This window comes from Exophiala bonariae, assembly GCF_035927105.1.
Source record: "Exophiala bonariae strain CCFEE 5792 chromosome Unknown scaffold_23, whole genome shotgun sequence".
In the NCBI taxonomy this organism is placed as follows: domain Eukaryota; kingdom Fungi; phylum Ascomycota; class Eurotiomycetes; order Chaetothyriales; family Herpotrichiellaceae; genus Exophiala; species Exophiala bonariae.
The window spans coordinates 26637-44351 of NW_027042498.1; the positions used below are offsets into that span (position 1 = coordinate 26637).

A 17715-nucleotide genomic window follows, 5' to 3' on the forward strand; every position below is an offset into this window, starting at 1 on the left:
GATGCTATCAGCACGAGAAGCTGATGAAAAAGGAGTTCCAAGTGCATGCCCGGGTTGACTATGATGTAATAATACAGGCGATAGAACATAATGTACCAACAAACCTCAAATCATCTCTCAAAATCTATGCCGCACTGCTATCGTGATCTCTGTATATAATGATCCAAATCTATCCATACCTCGCCTGCTCTCCCGGAGCATCAAACCAAGCCGGCGGCACACCATAATTGATAACGGTGCTTTTGACTTTAGTATAGCTCTCATACGCCTCCCTCCCGTTCTCCTTCCCCATTCCACTCTCCCTAAATCCGCCCCAGGGCGAAGACGGATCGTTCAAATGGTGACCGTTGATCCACAGAATGCCTGCATCGATCTGCTCCGCCACTCGATGCGCCTGTGCGAAGTCGCGCGTCCAGACCGAGGCTCCGAGTGCAAAACTTGTCCCGTTTGCAAGTTCAATGATTTCCTCCTCGGAAGCACACTTCACCACTGCGATGACCGGCCCAAACACTTCGTTGCAGAATAGGTTGGACTTCCCGTCGGTCTCTATCAGTGTGGGCTTGAAGAAGAATCCTTTACGGTCTGGAGAGTCGCCGCCACACAGGAGCTTCCCACCTTCCTCAACTGCGTGGGAGACAAATGCTGCACAGCGGTCGACGGCCGCTTGGTTGATGACAGCTCCGATCTGGGTTGTAGGATCGGTGGGATCGCCCAATCTGAGAGCCGTGGTGCGTTTGACCATTTCCAGGACGAATTCGTCATAAATATCTGCATGGACGAGTAGCCGGCTCCCCGTAACACATGTTTGTCCACTGGCGATGAAACTTGCGAAGAGTGCAGCTCGGACTGCCTCAGTGACTTCCATATTGGGGAAGATACACACTGGAGCTTTCCCTCCCAGTTCCGCCGTGATCGGGATCATGTTTTGACTTGCAATAGGCGCGATAGCCTTATAAGTGAGCAAACCACCAGTCAAGTCAATACGCGCGAGGGACGGATTCTGACATAGAAACTTGCCCGTGTCGCGTCCGTACCCCGAGATGATCTGTAAAGTTCCATCAGGAAGACCGGCTTCTTTGAATAACTCACCCAATTTGAGTACACTTATAGGCGCGAGTTCCGATGGCTTGACCACAACAGTATTACCTGCTGCAAGAGCCACGCCGATCTTTTTTATTGCTATCAGTAGTGGATGATTCCATGGAGTGATTTGCGCAACCACGCCAATAGGGCTTCTTGTCAATGTGTTAATCACCGGTCCCTTGAATGGAGTTACACTCCCTTCGTATGTACGGGACAGACTCGCAAAGTATTCTAGCCATTCAGGAATGCGAGCCAACTGTGCTTTCATCTCCTGCACTGGTCGACCTGTTTGACTGACTTCGAGGCTAACGAACTCTTCCATGCGAGATCGCAGAAGAGCAGCTGCCTTGACAAGGACATTGAATCGGATTGTGGCATCGGCTATAGACCAAGTGCCATTGCGAAAGTTCGACAACGACTCCTTGATAATGGAGTTGACAGCCTCCTGAGATGTGGCATCGACAGTGGCGATAGACTCCTCCGTCGCCGGGTTGGATACTATTATATGATCTGAAGTGGGTGACGAGTATTTGCCATTTACCCAATTCGCGTAGTGAGGAAGGCCGGACATTGTAGAATTTTACTCAGCTGCAATTCCAGCATGCCACACAACTTGCAGTGCTGAGCAGAAGTTATCTTCTTATCGTTGCATTCAGCAAAGCATTTTGGTGGGATCATTGTGGAGGCACTTGTAGGCGCCAGTCACCTAATTCGGTAGGTAAAGAGAAGAGGTGCAATCTAATCGACTGTACTTAAAAAAGCAGCAGCCAGGTAAGCCACTTAGGCATAGCCATACCTAGAAATTCGAATGGTAGGTAAGCTAAGTTAGGGGTCATAAGAGGCTCATGGCGCTTACTCTGAACCAGCAATAGCGAACGAGAGAAATAAGAGCAGCGTCATAGATTTAACGCAAAGGAGGCAGCCACTGCACATGTCACTGTCTTGGCGCTCGTGCCTATTCTCAAGATCCAACTCAAAGTTTATGTTGATCGATTTTGTGACATCAAAGTCCACAACCAACAGCGGGGCTCAGAGCTTCAGCATTACGACCGTTCACCACACTCTGAAAGTTCGAACTGGGGAGATGAATCACAGATAGACTTGATGGACCTCGAAGGAGACAGATATTCCCACTGGACAAGAAGCAAGCGCAATGCAAACTCACCTCCTTGTGATTGAATTCGTTCGAGCCGTCGTACCGGCGAGTCCGATTTCCTTCCTTTGTCTTTCTATCATCAAATCCAAGTGATCATGGCACCACCCAGCGGTGAAGCCTCCTATAAAAAGCAGGCGGGCGTCTTGGCCATTTCAAAAGATAGAAAATCGGTTTCATGGAGTCCGGCGCAACCCCCCGACTCGGCTCCTACCCTGGTGATATCAGCAGTAAACGTGACCAATCTACAGCAGACTCCAGAATCTAGTGCGAAAGTGATGCTGAAAATCTTTGCTCAAGATCCAGGTCAATCTGAGGCAGCAGCACATGTTTTCACCTTCACCTCACGAAGCGACCCTCGAAGCGAAGCAAATTCAATCAAGGACGCCCTTGCCAATGTGATCCAGGCCCAAAAAGCCGCACAAAATGCAACTGCCGAAACGACTGGCGGTCAGTCCGCTGCTATGACCATAGCGCACGCCGTTGCAGGCGGAACTAAGACTGCGAATTCATGGGAGGACGATGAGCGCTTAAAGTCGGATGTCAAATTACAACAATCTCTCATGCAGCAAGATCCCGAATTGCAGCGAACCTTCATGGAAGCTCTGAGTTTGAAGCCAGAAACGATATCCAACATGCAATTCACAGCTCAATTCTGGTCCTCTCGAGTTCAATTGCTCAGGGCACACGCGATTGCTCAAAGCCAGGGAAGGGGCAAATATAACGTTTTCTCCGAACTACGCCGTGAGGATGGAGGCACCAAGCTCAGTCTTACGGGAGATCATGTTCGTGCTATATTCGAACAGTATCCTGTCATGCGCATTATCTACGACGAGGTTGTCCCCGACAAGTGTAAGTCGGAAACGGAGTTCTGGTCGCGCTTCTTCCAAAGTCAGCTCTTCATGAAACTACGGGGCTTGAAATTTGATCCAGCTAGAGAATCTAGAGACAAATATCTGGATACGGAAGAATTTCTGAACCATCCAGAATTGACAGGACTTCGGCCCACATCTTCCGAGCTACATATTCCCAAATTCATCGATTTAGAAGGCAATGAGGAAAATCACAGCCGGCGGCAGGGAAATAGGCCCGACAACGAACTGCGCGCCACAGTTCTTGACAAAGCACCGATAATACGCAAGTTGAACGCCCTTTCTGAAAAGCTTATGGCCACTGTCCGTCCATCAGATGTCGATGCCTCTGCTCCAATTGGGATGACCGAGGCTGAATACGACCGACTTCGCTTGCGGGACCTTGAAGGCGACCCCGAACAACAACGTATCATCTTGAATATCCGTGATCAAAGCCGTTTCTTTGGGGAAAATCGTGATCGGCAAAATGGTGAAGCCACCACAGACCTCAATCCTTTCCGCAACATCGACCCCTCCAAAGCTATCAAGGAGGTCCACAAGGACATCTCCTCCCATTTTCCACAGCCAGGAACGGGCGTTATTCCGATCGACCCTTTTGAGGGCGAAGATGAAGAAATGCAAGATAATGAAGATTCCCAAGCTGAAACCGGCTCATCGATAGCTATGAATCATATTCTCTCCCTTGTTCAAGCGCACCGCGACCAAACATCCGAGATCCCCGAAGCATCAGGCCTCAGTACAGCGATCTATGACCGTCTAACGCTCACGCACGCCACAACCATTGAATTCTTGCGCCAATTTTGGAACGCATTTCTGTCAGGCGACGCATCGCGCGCCAACGAAGTATCCTCGCTGGTCGACAGTCTCAACCGGGCCCTCGACCGTATCAACGTCATCGCTCAGGACGCCGAGAAGGAGCGTCAGGCACACATCAAATCCCAGGAGAGAGCGATCGAAGAGAGGTTTAGGAAAACCGGAAAGAGACACAGGATCGACCATCGTCAGATACGCGGAGGTGGGAAAGTCGTGCGACATCTCCTCGGTCCAATCATCAAGAGTCTGGCCAATGCTGTTGCGAGGTATAAGCAGGCCTTTGAGGAGCAGACAAGTCACGCCAGCGCCGAAGGTTGAGGACAGAGACACTTAAAATACAACCACAGAGGCTCTATGGGACTGTGCTCTGAGTCGATAATGCAGAGACCTAGCTGACTGAGGGCCCAGTGTGGGGGAGCACGACCATCTTCCAGTCGAAGCAATTGTGATACAACCCATCATGAGAACTGGCTGACGCGTGCCTCCATTCCCGGAAACATCTTGCTTTACTCTGGCCTCTTTTCCACTTTCATGATCACAACTCGATGAGTCGCCGTCCCTTTACTCGTGAAGACGAGGCCTTACAGCGATTTCTGGCAACACCAGGTTCGATCGATTCAAGCTTGTAGTAATAGGATCTGACTCTTCTTTCTTCAAATAGAGCGCTATGGTAGAATGCAAACAATTAAAAAGGTTTAATATTGACATGCAATGGAGGCTCTTCGAGTCCGTTATTTCTATACAATGCTCATTTTATCATTAATGTCCAAGCAACGCTCCTAGTGATGAAATCACAGAACCCATCTATCTCCCACCAGTGCTCTCCAGCTCCTGTCAAGAACCGGTGAAATACCCTAGGATTTGCCCACCAAAGCGCCGCCGCGAATTCCCTTGGCTGGTTGTCGCCGCAGCAGCACCAACACTATCACTGACGTTCCTCATACCGTCTGCGGAACTGCCTTCCTCCTCAAGACGACGCCGCAAGCCCTCGAACTGACCTCTCTCTTTGCTATTGCTGGTTTCTCCCACCACCCAGTTCGGCACTCTCCATCTGCCCAGCCCACCAGGGAGCAGCTCGCCCATCCAAGCCGTGCCGATCGTCCAACCCACCGCGGCGGGAAGCAGCTGATATGGGAACTGGCTCAACGCCACCTGCGCAGCGATGAGATACGTCGTAGACTTGTCGCTCAGCACGATACCGGAAAGCTGCCGCGCCCGTCCTCCAGCCGCAGCACCGAGGTGACTACTGCTGGCCCCAGAGTCTTCTCCCTCGTCATTTGCAACCGCATCTCTTCCACCACGCCCGCCGGGCCCCGGACTAGCAGCCGTAATGATCTTGTAGCGGTACAACTGCGGCACCTCGTCTGCCCACGCACTGAGACAAGCATAGACGACAGCGGTCAAGCCGCTGGGCAGGTAATTGTAGATGCCCAGCGACCCCAGTTTCAGCACCGTGACCAGCGTCGGCAGGATCAAGACATTCAGCCAGAAACACACGAACAGGAAACTCGCGTACTTGCGGCTCCCCCACAGGCGCTCGAGCACGCGGAACTGGTAGAGCAGGGCCGTCGAGAACAGGAGTTCCGTCGACGATGTGTATGCAGTTTGAAATGTTAAGATGCGCGAGAACTGCACGTAGGGCCATAGGTGGGGTGTCGGGCGGATGGGGAGGTAGTGTTTGAGGTCGAGGATGGACGAGAGGATGCTTGTGGAGATGGAGAGGAGGATCACGAAGCGGGTGACGGGTGCATGCGAGAAGCCCGAGGTTGTGACCATGGTGTTTTGGTTACTTCGGGTTCAGATGTGTTGTTATTGAATCTTGAATTAGTAAAAAGAACAGGTGGTTGGAATATCGGATTCTTCTCACTGCGGTGGCTTTTGGAGTGAGGTAGGTGGTGGTTGCTTCTCCAAAAGCGAGGTCACGTCACGTCGGGCTTGAGGGGTACAACTGCTTATAAGCGTCAGTAGGCGGCGGCCTGGCCCCCACAGGCCCATTTAACGCTTACAACAACTTGATCAAGAGACCCCTTGTTGACTTAGAAGGACCATTGTTTCCATTCTGCTCTGAATCTGAATGAACAACTGTATTGAATGTTTTGACATTTATGCGCATGGATGGAAGATGGGTTCCATAGTGATCCACTCGAACAATATCGCCTTCTTCTCAGTCTCCAGCAGCCTTGTTAAGCTCTCGTTTCAACGCTTCCAGGCCATCTGTCACCTCTTTTTCGATGCTTTCACCCGTAGCTGCACTGTTGCTGAACCTGCCATATCTCAGATCACTCAATCCACCCACTCGCTCCTCACAGACTTGTCTCAGTCCGCTGAGCTCAGCTTCGAGCGAAGTTATTTCCGAAGTGAGATCCGCTGTCGCTGCCGCAAGCGAGGAAAGTAAGGATGTACTGCTATGGTTGTGCTGTTTGGTTTGCGTTTGTAGAGTACTACCCAGCGGCCCGTGTAGAGCGCTGTCGAGCTTGATTGACCGATCAGGGTCGGAATCCGAGTCCACATCTTGAGGAAGGTGATCACCCTCGTCGTCATCGTCTCGCTTTCGCTTGCTGCCAGTCTCTCGTCTGATGTTCCTTGTCAGCTTGGCTTGGAGGGCAACGCTGCGTCGACATTCAGTCTCAATTCGTCTTCGGACATCATCGATGGTTATGTCTCGCTGGAATTGGAGGTCGCGATATAGCCGCTTGAGTTCTGTAGAGTGAGACAAAGACGACTTTGGAATCAGAGATTGGAAACGGGCATATGGGAGAATCGTGGATAGAGGGCTTGGATGTAGTAGATATGAAGTCAAGATTTGCATCTCATCCGGCTGGGAGGGATGGAGAGAGGTCATTTTGGGGATTTTTGGGAAATGAGACACGCTGAGTCCAATGCCCAAACCTCAATCGAGATGATCAAGGGATGCTTCTCTGTGCTCCAGGTCGTTGCTCAAGAGCCTCGCTCCAAGGGGTCGTGGTTGTTGTCTCCTGGGAGAACTCTGCTTCTCCTGGCCAAGATTCTTTCAACACCCAGCTTGACGCGTCTCTAACGGATCAATATGATGAAAGACGCCAAATGACACGGTCTTCAAATCCTTCTCGTCTCTTGCTGCTGTGAATGTGATGAACAAAATCGACGTGTCGTGGTAAATGGTGTTTGAAAGGGGCTTAGCGTGTTTGTCCACTGCCAATAAGCGAACAAGGCTGGGGAAGCGTGAAGAACGCTTCACGAAAGTCGATCTTGCTAGACAATTTGATTTGAATCAATTCTCACTCGCTCAACTCACAACTTCCCATTCCCACATTACCATCCTTCATATTCTTCTTTTCCGCGCACTTCCTCTCTGTTCTCGCATTGGCGTTCAGCGAGGTTTTTTTGCCCCTGAAAGATCCATCCTTGCCCAATCCTAACCCAATTAAGTCTCCTTTGTTCAGGTCGCGAAGCGATAACCAGGCTGTCAACTTTCTTCTCTCTTGTTCACACCTCTCACATCGCAAACATGGCTCCGCCCTCAGCGGAAAGCAAGCCAATGTACCAGAAGGACGAGAAAGCGCTTTGCTTTCACGGTGAGCTTCTGTATGAGGCCAAGGTTCTTGAAGTGAGGCGGCAGGATCCCAAGGACAAGACGAGTGCCTCTGAGTACCGTGTCCACTACAAAGGATGGAAGAACACGTAAGTTCTCCCTGTTCATGAACCATAGCCTACAATCTGAGCGAGTTCATCGTTCTTGTCCACAAACCTGAAGGACCTCTGAACTTACATCACAATTCCCGTCTTTGGTTAAACAACTCATCCGGAGAACCTATGAGAATGGCTGCAGTCGTGGCCATCCAGTAGCACCTCGCTTCCGCAGCGGTCTTTAGCATATTCATCATCTTCAACTGTGCACGTCTTTTGCACTATCAATGTGTACAGATGAACAACCATTGCCCCTTTCATCAGATACTTTCAGTCCATGCCGATGGTGGTGAACAACCACACAGCACCAGCCTCGTCATTACTTCAAACTTCTGTCGCTTTCGTGCCTGCAGGTCATATGCTAACACTTTTCGAATAGTTGGGACGACTGGGTACCACAAGATCGCCTGCGCAAACTTACAGACGACAATCGCGAGTTGGCTGCAAATCTCCGACGAGAACTTCTTGCTCAAAACGCTCAAAGCGCTCAGAAACCGGTGGCCAAACCTATGGGCAAGACTCGACGTGGTCAGGATTCCGAAATGGGGTCTGGGAGAGGTAGCGAGGAGCGGACTTCATCCATACCAGCTGGAGGTGGAAGAGGCTCAAAGCGAGTTCGGGACAATGATATTGAGAAGGTTAGTGGTATTTCCTACGTTCCCCCTGCCCAAATGCTCTGAAGGACGGTATAAGTGGACCCTTTAATCACAGAATCCCGCGGAATTATATCTCTGGACTCTTGGATGAACAAGACAATCATTGAACATGAATCTTGGCGTTGGACAATAAGAGCGACGGCGAGGAGGCTACGATCTACCCTACTTCATTCATCACCACTCCACAGACAGGACTGAGTTATCCCGCAATATTCTCTGTCTCTCCTAGATATTCATTCTGTATCACCTCTCTTTCTTCTGAAGAAGCCTTGCAACTATCCCATGTCGAAGAGGAGACGTGTTGGCACTCCCAACATGGATCCCATCAAGCGGGACGACGCCTTCTGGACTCCACAGAGACAAGATCAGATGAAGAACGAATCTATCCAACAAATCCTTGATCGCCCAGCCCCACCTGACGAACCCGAACACTTCAGCAAGGCTACGGCACGGGAGCGACCTAAGCACCATTTTGCTTCACTCATGGGTGGTACTACAGTTCAGGAGAAACAAGCCATGGAAGAAGAACTCAAGGAGGCAGGTGGTGGGACCCGAGATGATGATCTGAACTCAGGCATCGTAACTGCCGGTGTTGATGAGGACCCTCATGTAATTGATCCCCCAGGCAGTGGTGGCCCCTTTGATGCCCTGAAGTTCCCAAAACGACTCATCCAACAACTGAATCGCGATGATGGCGACACATTGGTCAAATGGGGCACGAGGGCTCTTTTGGAAATTCCAGATCGACTGATGGCTGAAATTCATCCACGAATTCTGGCAAAGATGCCATTCTCAGTTCTCATTAACCAGAACCGTGCTATTCAGGACAAACTCCCTGCCGACCATACTTTGTTTGAACAGAAGAGTCAACTTGAGCAAGGCGAAGTCACTCGTCGAAGCTCCACACGCGAATCAGGCGCTAAAACCTGGCGCAACATTCCCTCCACTGCCGATCTCAACGAGGCTGAGAAGTCAATTATGGCACCAGCGCAAGCAATATCGAATGCAAGATTTACAACTGGAAGTAGACATGAGGATGGAGAATTCCCTCGTCGTATCGCTCTTCCCCGTACTCGCAGATCTAAGAACAGTCAGACAGCCGAGTCGAGCAATACCGGTGAAGCCGAAAGCTCGACCTCAATCTCCTCATCAACAAGATCAAGATTGACTCCGAGTAATTCTACCTTCTCTGTACCCTCTCCTTTGGCAGATTCGACTCAATTGTCTGTCAGCGGCAACAATCCTCGTGGCGGCAACACCTCCACCTCCATGGCTGTGGAAAAACCAGTAGAAGACCAAGGTCCCTGCACCACATGTTCTACAATGGGAGTCAAATGTAACAGAGCGAAGCCGGAGTGCTTTTGGTGCCGTCACGCTGGCTACGAGTGCAGCTTCAAGCTTTTGTCGTCCCAAACAGCCAGAAGCCTGTTTGAGGACAGCATCACCGAGGCTGCCAGAAAAATGAATCTGAATACTGACACAGCACATCTCAATCTTGGGCCCGACACTGAAGTTCCTAAGAATCTTCGACCCAAACCAACCTATGGCAAGGGACGTGATGTCGAAAAGAAGGGAAATCGCAAGCGCAATGCCAAACAGCTTGGCCGAACCCAGCTCTTTGATCGTGATGGAAATTTCATTTATGATAGAGAGAATAAAAGTACTTACACAGACCCATCTGCACAGGAAGAGAACTACCACAACCGTCCCTCTATCCGGATTTCGGTCCCTGACCACCTCAAGAACCTTCTCGTCGACGACTGGGAGAATGTGACCAAATCCATGCTCCTGGTCCCCCTACCCAGCCAAGCACCGGCCAATTTCATCCTCGATGAGTACTTCAACGAAGAGAAGACCAATCGAAGACTCGGCTCGGTTGAAGCGGATATTTTGGAAGAATTCTGCACTGGACTGAAGGTCTATTTTGAGAAGTCTATTGGAAAGATCTTGTTGTATCGCTTTGAGCGTCCCCAACTGAATGAAGTGAGTTTGAGAAAAGATCAGAGACGCGCAACCGTCCTCGAAGGCCAACTAACCATGACATAGGTGCGCAAGTTGTGGGAGTCAGGTAAGTACAAAGAGTGGGATGGCAAAGGTCCTGGTGACTGCTATGGCGCAGAACACTTGACTCGCATGATCAGTAAGTTCATTACACTTTTCCGCAATATATAACAACTACTAACATTACATGAAGTCAATCTCCCCGAGATGATCGCCCAGACCAACATGGACACCGAGTCAGTCTCGCGCTTGAAATCCGAACTCAGCAAATTCAGCACTTGGTTGTCCCGAAACAGTGGAAGGATTTTCTGCGCCAAGTACGAGAAACCCAGCGCCGAATACATTGAAAGTGCCCGTTGAAGGGGAAAAGCATGGGCAGAATTGGAGGCTATTCCGACAAAATGGTCGAAGTGACAATGGAACTTGTTCAGGGGGTGATATCAGAATCTCACCTTCATCGTGAGGTTGGAAATGTCGTTTGAGTACTGGAGCCGGATGGATGGACAGTTGCGCTCCTTGCCAGAGTCATAACAAAAAGTGGATTTCATGGGCAAGCAAGGATTGCGGCGCGGATGGCAGCAATGATGGATCAATGCATCAGTCTGCTGAAGGCGTACTGACAATTCTACGATTGCCTACTTACCTTTTAATCAGACCTCGAGCAAGCTAGCTAGGCAGCCGTGATGCCTTCATCACACCAATGTCTACGTCTACGGCCTTCGCGGCACAGAAACGAAATACTTTGTTCTCAAACTCATCACACTCCATGATCTGATGATCCAACCCTGCTTCCCACCCAAAGACACCTGTACGAGTAGTTGCTTTCACAGAGAGACCCCAGTGCAGACTGAAAATCAAACATCGTTCATTGCTCAGTAGTGAAACACTGTAGCACACAGGCATTGACTCTGTTATTGGGGGCCTGGATCATGCCATGGGTCACCTTTAGTCAATCCCAATTCCAGCCCTGCCCCACAGACGGGTCAATCCAGCGACGCAACTTCCGGCCTCAATCGAGATACCACCTCGCGAGGGCTGCAGTGTCGACCACGAACGAATCTGCTCAGTACTAGTCTCATGTACTTTACCAACCGCGGTCAAGGCAGAGTAGAAATGGTATCTTGAGAACGAGGACGCAGAGCGGAAGGCATGTCGCTGCATTTAAAGTTTAATTGGGGGCCTAGAAACAAACGTCAGTGGATTACCGCATCGGGTAATTTTTTGTTGCCCAGTCGTTCAGACCGAGATATGAGATGTGGGATTGGTAATGAACGACGTTGCCGTGGTAGAGTGTATGGGTCTTGAGATGGATTGAAAGGGTTATATAAAGGGCAGTAAGTAGTGCATGTCTCAAGGTTGGGCATTGCTCAAGCTCAACTTGGAAGTTTCACTCACAGCCTACCTACCAATCAAGCCTTCCAATCCTCACAAAAATAAAGACGAAAGTCAGAAAGAATACTACCACCCTGACCATGGCATCCTACCTCGTCACCGGAGCAAGTCGAGGCATTGGCCTTGAGCTCGTCAAGCAGTTGGGCAAGCTGCCAGCAGACCAAGTATCCATCGTGTTCGCAGCCACGCGGACCAAGGAACCCTCGGCTGGCCTGCAGCAAGTCATCGATGCCTCCGACGGTAAGATCGCACATATCCTGCTGCCCATCACCGACAAGGCCGGCATTGCAGCTGCAGTGCCACAACTCGAGGCCAGGCTCGGGGACAAGGGGCTCGACGTGCTTGTCAACAACGCCGGTGTCATGGGTTACACGCCCGGCGGCACGGCGGCGATGACGGATCTGCGCGAGACTTTCGAGGTCAATGTCGAGGCCGTGCACAACACCACGGTCGCACTGCTGCCGCTGGTCCAGAAATCGAAGCTGAAGAAGGTCATCAATATGTATGTGTGATTGCTGTGAACAAATTCCGGCTTCTTTTCCCCCTGTTCTTCCTGCTGTCCAAACATTAGTCACAGCCGGTGCAAGACCAGATATTTTGAATCCAAGGTGTGCTGACACATAGACTTTGCTTGCTAGATCGACCACGATGGGTTCCATGGCCCTGGCTGCAAACTACAAATTCGCACCTACCCCGGCGTACAAGATCACCAAAGCGGCGCTGAATATGTTGACTGTACAGTATGCGCAGGACTTTGCTCAGCAAGGTGTCACGTTCCTCGCGGTCTCTCCAGGTGTAAGTTCTTGGGTTCCATCATCAACCTATTTGGGTTGAATTGAAAAGAATGTGAATAACTATGCTAACCGTGATTGGGAAACACAGTGGTTGAAGACGGACCTAGGCAGTCAAATGGCGGATTTGGAAGTCGACGTAGGAGTCAAGGAGGTCGTGAGAATCATCCAAGAGAACGGCATCGAGTCGAGTGGAAAGTTCTTGAATATCCGTGTTCCTGGGTGGGAGAACAAAGTTCCAAATGCCTACGATGGGAAATCCAGTCCTTGGTAGACGGTTCCAAGGACCACTGTGAGCGGTATCTGACCAGGGCTTGCTTGAGATATTGGATGTTGGCATCCCAAATTTGGAGTTGGTTTTCTAGCACCGCTTAGGTTTGATGCTTAGAGCAGAATATCAAAATGAAAAAGGTTCACACTCAAGTGTTCCTTTAAGAATCAAGTCTCAAATTGCATCAAGTTCCTTCTCATTGTTTGGAGGCGAGATGACCGAAGTGATGGGCTCGATGTCCGCAAAACTGTGACCATGAGAGGCGTTTACCGTTTGTTCAGTGGCGCTTCTGTATCGTACCTAACAATGGATCGAATTTGTGAAGAAACACTCCAAGCCCTGGCCCCTGTTTGAACCCAGATTGGCAGCTTTGCCGTGCCCATGAGTGATAGGCGCTAGACGGGACCCCGGGTGCTTACCTGAGGCCCGAGGGGCCTAATTGGTGCTCCGGGCGTCGTCTCTTACTGGCGGGAATGGAACGTCTGTGGGACCCGAAATAGGCAACCCTCTCTGACTTCCATTTCTTTCAACTTGCGGTTGTCAGCATTGGATATCTGATGTCTCAGCCTGGGAAGCGTCGAAGCCTCTCAGGAGTCTTGCAAAGACCTTTATCTGCCGAATAGTAGACAAACAGATCCATCAGATGTTGATGTCTGACCACTTTTGCCAATGATGTAACAAAGGCTACGTTTGTTTTGACTGCCACTGCTTGTTCATGATCGACGGTCCCACAAGTTGGTTGTCCTCCCTTGATCAAGACGAGCACCTTGATCACAGCGACCATCGAGTCTGCAGTGATCTTGAGGCTTTGCTATCCCTCACAATCCATCTGAAAGCGGGTTGACACATCACTGATGCTAGGACGGTAGTTTATCAGCAACCTGAGATTTAGTCAAGAGCATTGTCGTCCGGTGTGATTTAGTGATCAGGACGAGCGTTCAAAAGCAGGTATCTTTCATCAGACATTAACGTGGGTGCTCTCGGAGAGAGCAGAGACCATTTGTTTATGCAGAATTTTGATGAGTCCAGTGCTTTCAGTCCCAGCCTTTGTATGCAGCATTCCGCAGAATACACAAAGCGACCGCTTTGATCGAGACAAGAAACACACCAGAAAGCGAGAGATACTTGTTTCAGACAAACGACATCAAGCAACAGTGTAAGCGTGTGCCTTTGAGAACCATCCCAGCAGGTGCTGTACAGCCTTGGTGGAGCATCAATTACTTCTCCTTAAAGAGTGCAAGTGTGGCAGCACCATCATCACCACCACCACCAACGAACGTTACTCTGCATGTGTACATTCACTCTCCGTGGTGTTAACATCAGCAAGATCACTACCTTCACTTCTAGTCCATTCAGCAAGAAAATAGCAAGTTTTCCGACGCGTCTGTGTGCAAATTTGCGTCTGCGCAGCCTCGTGACCCCTCTGCCTGTGAATAACGCTCCAAACAACAACGACTTCCACGATCAAGACTTTGTCACAAGTCTTCCTCTTCTTTCCCATTACCAACAGAGCATATCCCACCAGGCATCGAACTGGATCATTCATCTCCAGCTGCTCAACAATTCATCTGCGCTTCTCGCGTCTCGGCAATCTTGGCTCATCACGCGGCAGACTCATCTGTCCTCCACGGTATCGATCGCGCGCAGTGAGGATAATTCTCACTTGTCCACCATGGCTGGCGACTTTGTCGATCTGACCGCGGACGACGACTTGGACAGTCGCCCGGTGTTGCGCACACGCCCAGGATCTTCCCATCTGCGCACTCAAGGTACTTTCTTTCCTTCTCTAACGAGGACATTCTCGTAAATGAGTTTCTAACTTGCCCACCTGTAGATAAAGAACCCACACATGCACATCAAGGATCGTCCACCAAGGACCCAATCCTGCTAGACGAAGATGATGAAGTCGTTGTCAGCGACCTCATCCTGAGCCAAAAGCCAAACACCCACACAGTCAATCTGAGCACCCGAAACGACTCATCACAGGCAACAGCTCATCGGGAATATGAAGGCACGATGGCCAACCGTACAGAGAGCGCAGGCAGACCGAGTGATAACGCCAGACCTTCCAGGAGAGCAACGACTCCGCCTCCAGCACCAGCCAGACTCAACCTCACCCCACCAGATTATGGCGAGATTATCCTGGGACCAGGCGATCCTCCACCACTCTACCCCAACCTATCCAACTTTGGTGGACCTGTCCTTGTCCGTGACGGGAGTGACGGTAGACTTCCAGTCTGGATAGCTTACCAACCAATACCACAATCATGTTCACCTCCCCCACTGGCAGGCGACATAATAATATCCGATTCGGAATCGATCACTCCGACAACAGCAGACGACGAATCCTCTGAGAGAGATATGATGGAGGGTATGGATTCTGATGAGGCAGAGGAGCTCAGAGCCGCCATAGCCTTGTCCTTGCAAGAATCATCTCGACCAACCAAGGCAATGCCCACCACGATTCCAAGCAGCACCATAAGAATTAGCCCAAGCCCACCTCGCCGAGAAGATGAAGCCAAGCAGAAGAAGAAGCAAAAGCGAGACGAGCTGCTTTTGAAGATGCGTGCTCAGCGTGTCTTGGAGGATTCGATTCATGAGGGAAATGAACATTCCAAACAAGTCAGCTCGACCGTAGCGGAAGCGGACAGCGAGCGAGCGGTGTCACATTTACCGGTGGCAATTCGCACACAGAAAGCACCGGCATCAGCATCTACCTCATCTGGCCCCACAGCGTTTAATCTCTTGACACTAAACCGGCAGGCAATGGAGGCTGAACGCTTGCAGCGACTGAAGCGAAAGCACGAAGAGGCTGAGCCGAACTCGACATCGTCGGATGATATGAGAGGACGAGTGCTTGCCAGGCGTGAACGAGAACAGTCTAAGACGATTAGTCTGTCTCCTCCACCACTGAAGCGAGGAAGACTCAATGATGGGGGTTCTCTGCTACACGGTCGTTCAACTGACAACAAGAAGCCTCAAGCAAGAGAGATATCCCGGTCACAGCCACGCGAATCTGCTCAACAAATGGACACAAGAGCAGCATCAGCACCTGCTATGAAGTCACTACCTTCTCAGGTCAAACCTCACACCGCAGTCGAGTCACGACGAGCAGCCACAATCACATCACCCAACGCCAAATATTTCCCTGCAGGCAAGGTATTCCAGACCTTCGTGGAAGGGTTCCCGACGACGAACACGATATCATTTCCACAACTGATCGGTCCTAAAGACTCTTTGACCAGCTGCCTGCTCTCGAGCTTCATCTGGGACTTCGACTGGCTGCTGCCGCACTTCGCGACCGCAAAGACCAAGTTCCAATTCGTGATGCACGCCAAATGGCCGGGCCAGCGAGACGCGCTACGTGAGGACTTTGGGAACATCAATAATGTGCGACTGTGCTTCCCACCTATGGATTCCATCATCAACTGCATGCACAGCAAGCTGATGCTCCTGTTCTACGACGCCAATCCCATGGAAATGGCGATGGCGATGAGCATGCCGGCTTCTTCTGTTGGTGGGACGCCGCCGGACGGACTAAAGGGCGACACCGTGAGCTGGGAGCAAGGGCCTCGGTGTCGAATCGTGGTGCCGACTGCAAACTTGACTGGCAGTGACTGGGGTGTCGGCGGTGTCATGGAAAACACGGTCTTTCTCATCGACCTACCGGTGAAGCGAGACACATGTTCTGCTGCGGCGACCGCGGCTGGAACACATCAGAAGACTGCATTCCAAAAATCTCTCGTCACATTTCTGCAAGCACAGACGGTGCCAGAGGATGTCATCTCCAAGCTCGAGAACTTTGACTTCCGCAGTACTGCACAGTATGGCTTCGTTCACACTATCGGGGGCATGCACGGAGGTGAGCGCTGGGACGCGACTGGCTATTGTGGCCTGGGCCGCGCGGTGTCACAAATGGGCCTGGTCAGTCGCGACAACAACAACAATGAGCCCGAAGTCAACTTCGTGTCATCATCGGTGGGCAGTCTAAACGACGGGTTTCTCAGTGCCATGTATTTGGCCGTGCAGGGTGACAGTGGTTTGGCAGAGTATCGACATCGCACCGGCACTACGGCTAGAGCGTCGAACGCTCGACACGGGTCCCTCCAGAAGCAAGACGCCTCTCTCCGCGCCTCTGGATCGACACCTGCGGCAGCGTCAACATCGATGTCACTGACACGAACATGGCGTGAAAACTTTCAATTCACCTTCCCCAGTGACGATACAGTCAAAGCATCAATCGGTGGACCGGCGGCCGCAGGGACAGTGTGCTTTTCTGACAAGTACTGGCAGAATGCAAAATTCCCAAGGCAAAATATGCGAGATTGCGTCTCTGTTCGGCGTGGCTGTCTGATGCACAATAAGGTATGTCGAGAAAAGAGCTGTCCCACTAGTGCATTCGCACACAGAGGGAGCGAGTGTGCAGTGGTCACCGCAACCTAATTCTAACTTTCTGGCAGCTCATGTTCGTCAAATATCCAGCCCCTCTGGTCAAACAAGGAACGAGCAAAGCCTACATTGGATGGGTGTATGTTGGAAGTGCAAATCTATCAGAAAGTGCCTGGTGAGTTCTATCTTGCCGATCCTGTTCCAGCCTCAATAATGTGTGCGCACGCCCAGTGTCCGGTCTGTGTCGCAGTGTTTCATTCACATGACATTTTTTGAAGGCCAAGCGGCGAGTGACACCATCGTCTGGACCAACGCAGTAACTAATGTCTTATGTTCCTGCAGGGGTCGACTTGTTCAGGACAAGACGACCAAGTCTCCTAAGTTGAACTGTCGCAACTGGGAATGTGGGGTCATTGTACCTGTCGAAAAAGAAGAGTCTCCAGGTCAGGATATGAAGTCATCCGTCATGGAGAGCGATAATGATGATGGTGGTGGTGAAGTCGACCATGGCATCCTCGCGTTGGGTAGGGTCGTCCCAGTCCCAATGAAGTACCCATGCGAAAGTTTCGAGGGAAAGAAGCCGTGGCTATTCTCGGAAGACATTACGCGGTGGACAGATGTAGCGTAG

At 50.9% G+C, this 17715-nt stretch overlaps 8 protein-coding genes across 8 annotated transcripts; 5 read left to right on the forward strand and 3 right to left on the reverse strand.

Annotated features, from left to right (window-relative positions):
• Window positions 1-169: 169 nt before the first annotated feature.
• LTR84_006057 (uncharacterized protein) lies at window positions 170-1654 on the reverse strand (the record flags this gene model as incomplete). The annotated part of the gene is made up of 1 exon (XM_064849620.1): window positions 170-1654. The coding sequence occupies one exon, from the start codon at window positions 1652-1654 to the stop codon at window positions 170-172; it is 1485 nt and encodes a 494-aa protein (XP_064703375.1).
• Window positions 1655-2334: 680 nt separating this feature from the next.
• On the forward strand, window positions 2335-4239 carry LTR84_006058 (uncharacterized protein; the record flags this gene model as incomplete). The annotated part of the gene is made up of 1 exon (XM_064849621.1): window positions 2335-4239. The coding sequence occupies one exon, from the start codon at window positions 2335-2337 to the stop codon at window positions 4237-4239; it is 1905 nt and encodes a 634-aa protein (XP_064703376.1).
• A 516-nt stretch (window positions 4240-4755) lies between these two features.
• LTR84_006059 (uncharacterized protein) lies at window positions 4756-5697 on the reverse strand (the record flags this gene model as incomplete). The annotated part of the gene is made up of 1 exon (XM_064849622.1): window positions 4756-5697. One exon carries the CDS (start codon window positions 5695-5697, stop codon window positions 4756-4758), a length of 942 nt encoding a protein of 313 aa, XP_064703377.1.
• Window positions 5698-6085: 388 nt separating this feature from the next.
• LTR84_006060 (uncharacterized protein) lies at window positions 6086-6763 on the reverse strand (the record flags this gene model as incomplete). Its single annotated transcript, XM_064849623.1, has 1 exon — window positions 6086-6763. One exon carries the CDS (start codon window positions 6761-6763, stop codon window positions 6086-6088), a length of 678 nt encoding a protein of 225 aa, XP_064703378.1.
• A 645-nt stretch (window positions 6764-7408) lies between these two features.
• Window positions 7409-8267, forward strand: EAF3 (Esa1p-associated factor; the record flags this gene model as incomplete). The annotated part of the gene is made up of 2 exons (XM_064849624.1): window positions 7409-7581; window positions 7967-8267. The coding sequence occupies 2 exons, from the start codon at window positions 7409-7411 to the stop codon at window positions 8265-8267; spliced, it is 474 nt and encodes a 157-aa protein (XP_064703379.1).
• Window positions 8268-8558: 291 nt separating this feature from the next.
• LTR84_006062 (uncharacterized protein) lies at window positions 8559-10604 on the forward strand (the record flags this gene model as incomplete). The annotated part of the gene is made up of 3 exons (XM_064849625.1): window positions 8559-10226; window positions 10290-10383; window positions 10438-10604. The coding sequence occupies 3 exons, from the start codon at window positions 8559-8561 to the stop codon at window positions 10602-10604; spliced, it is 1929 nt and encodes a 642-aa protein (XP_064703380.1).
• A 1112-nt stretch (window positions 10605-11716) lies between these two features.
• On the forward strand, window positions 11717-12701 carry LTR84_006063 (uncharacterized protein; the record flags this gene model as incomplete). The annotated part of the gene is made up of 3 exons (XM_064849626.1): window positions 11717-12138; window positions 12275-12431; window positions 12519-12701. The coding sequence occupies 3 exons, from the start codon at window positions 11717-11719 to the stop codon at window positions 12699-12701; spliced, it is 762 nt and encodes a 253-aa protein (XP_064703381.1).
• Window positions 12702-14370: 1669 nt separating this feature from the next.
• Window positions 14371-17715, forward strand: LTR84_006064 (uncharacterized protein; the record flags this gene model as incomplete). Its single annotated transcript, XM_064849627.1, has 4 exons — window positions 14371-14467; window positions 14533-17063; window positions 17159-17262; window positions 17430-17715. The coding sequence occupies 4 exons, from the start codon at window positions 14371-14373 to the stop codon at window positions 17713-17715; spliced, it is 3018 nt and encodes a 1005-aa protein (XP_064703382.1).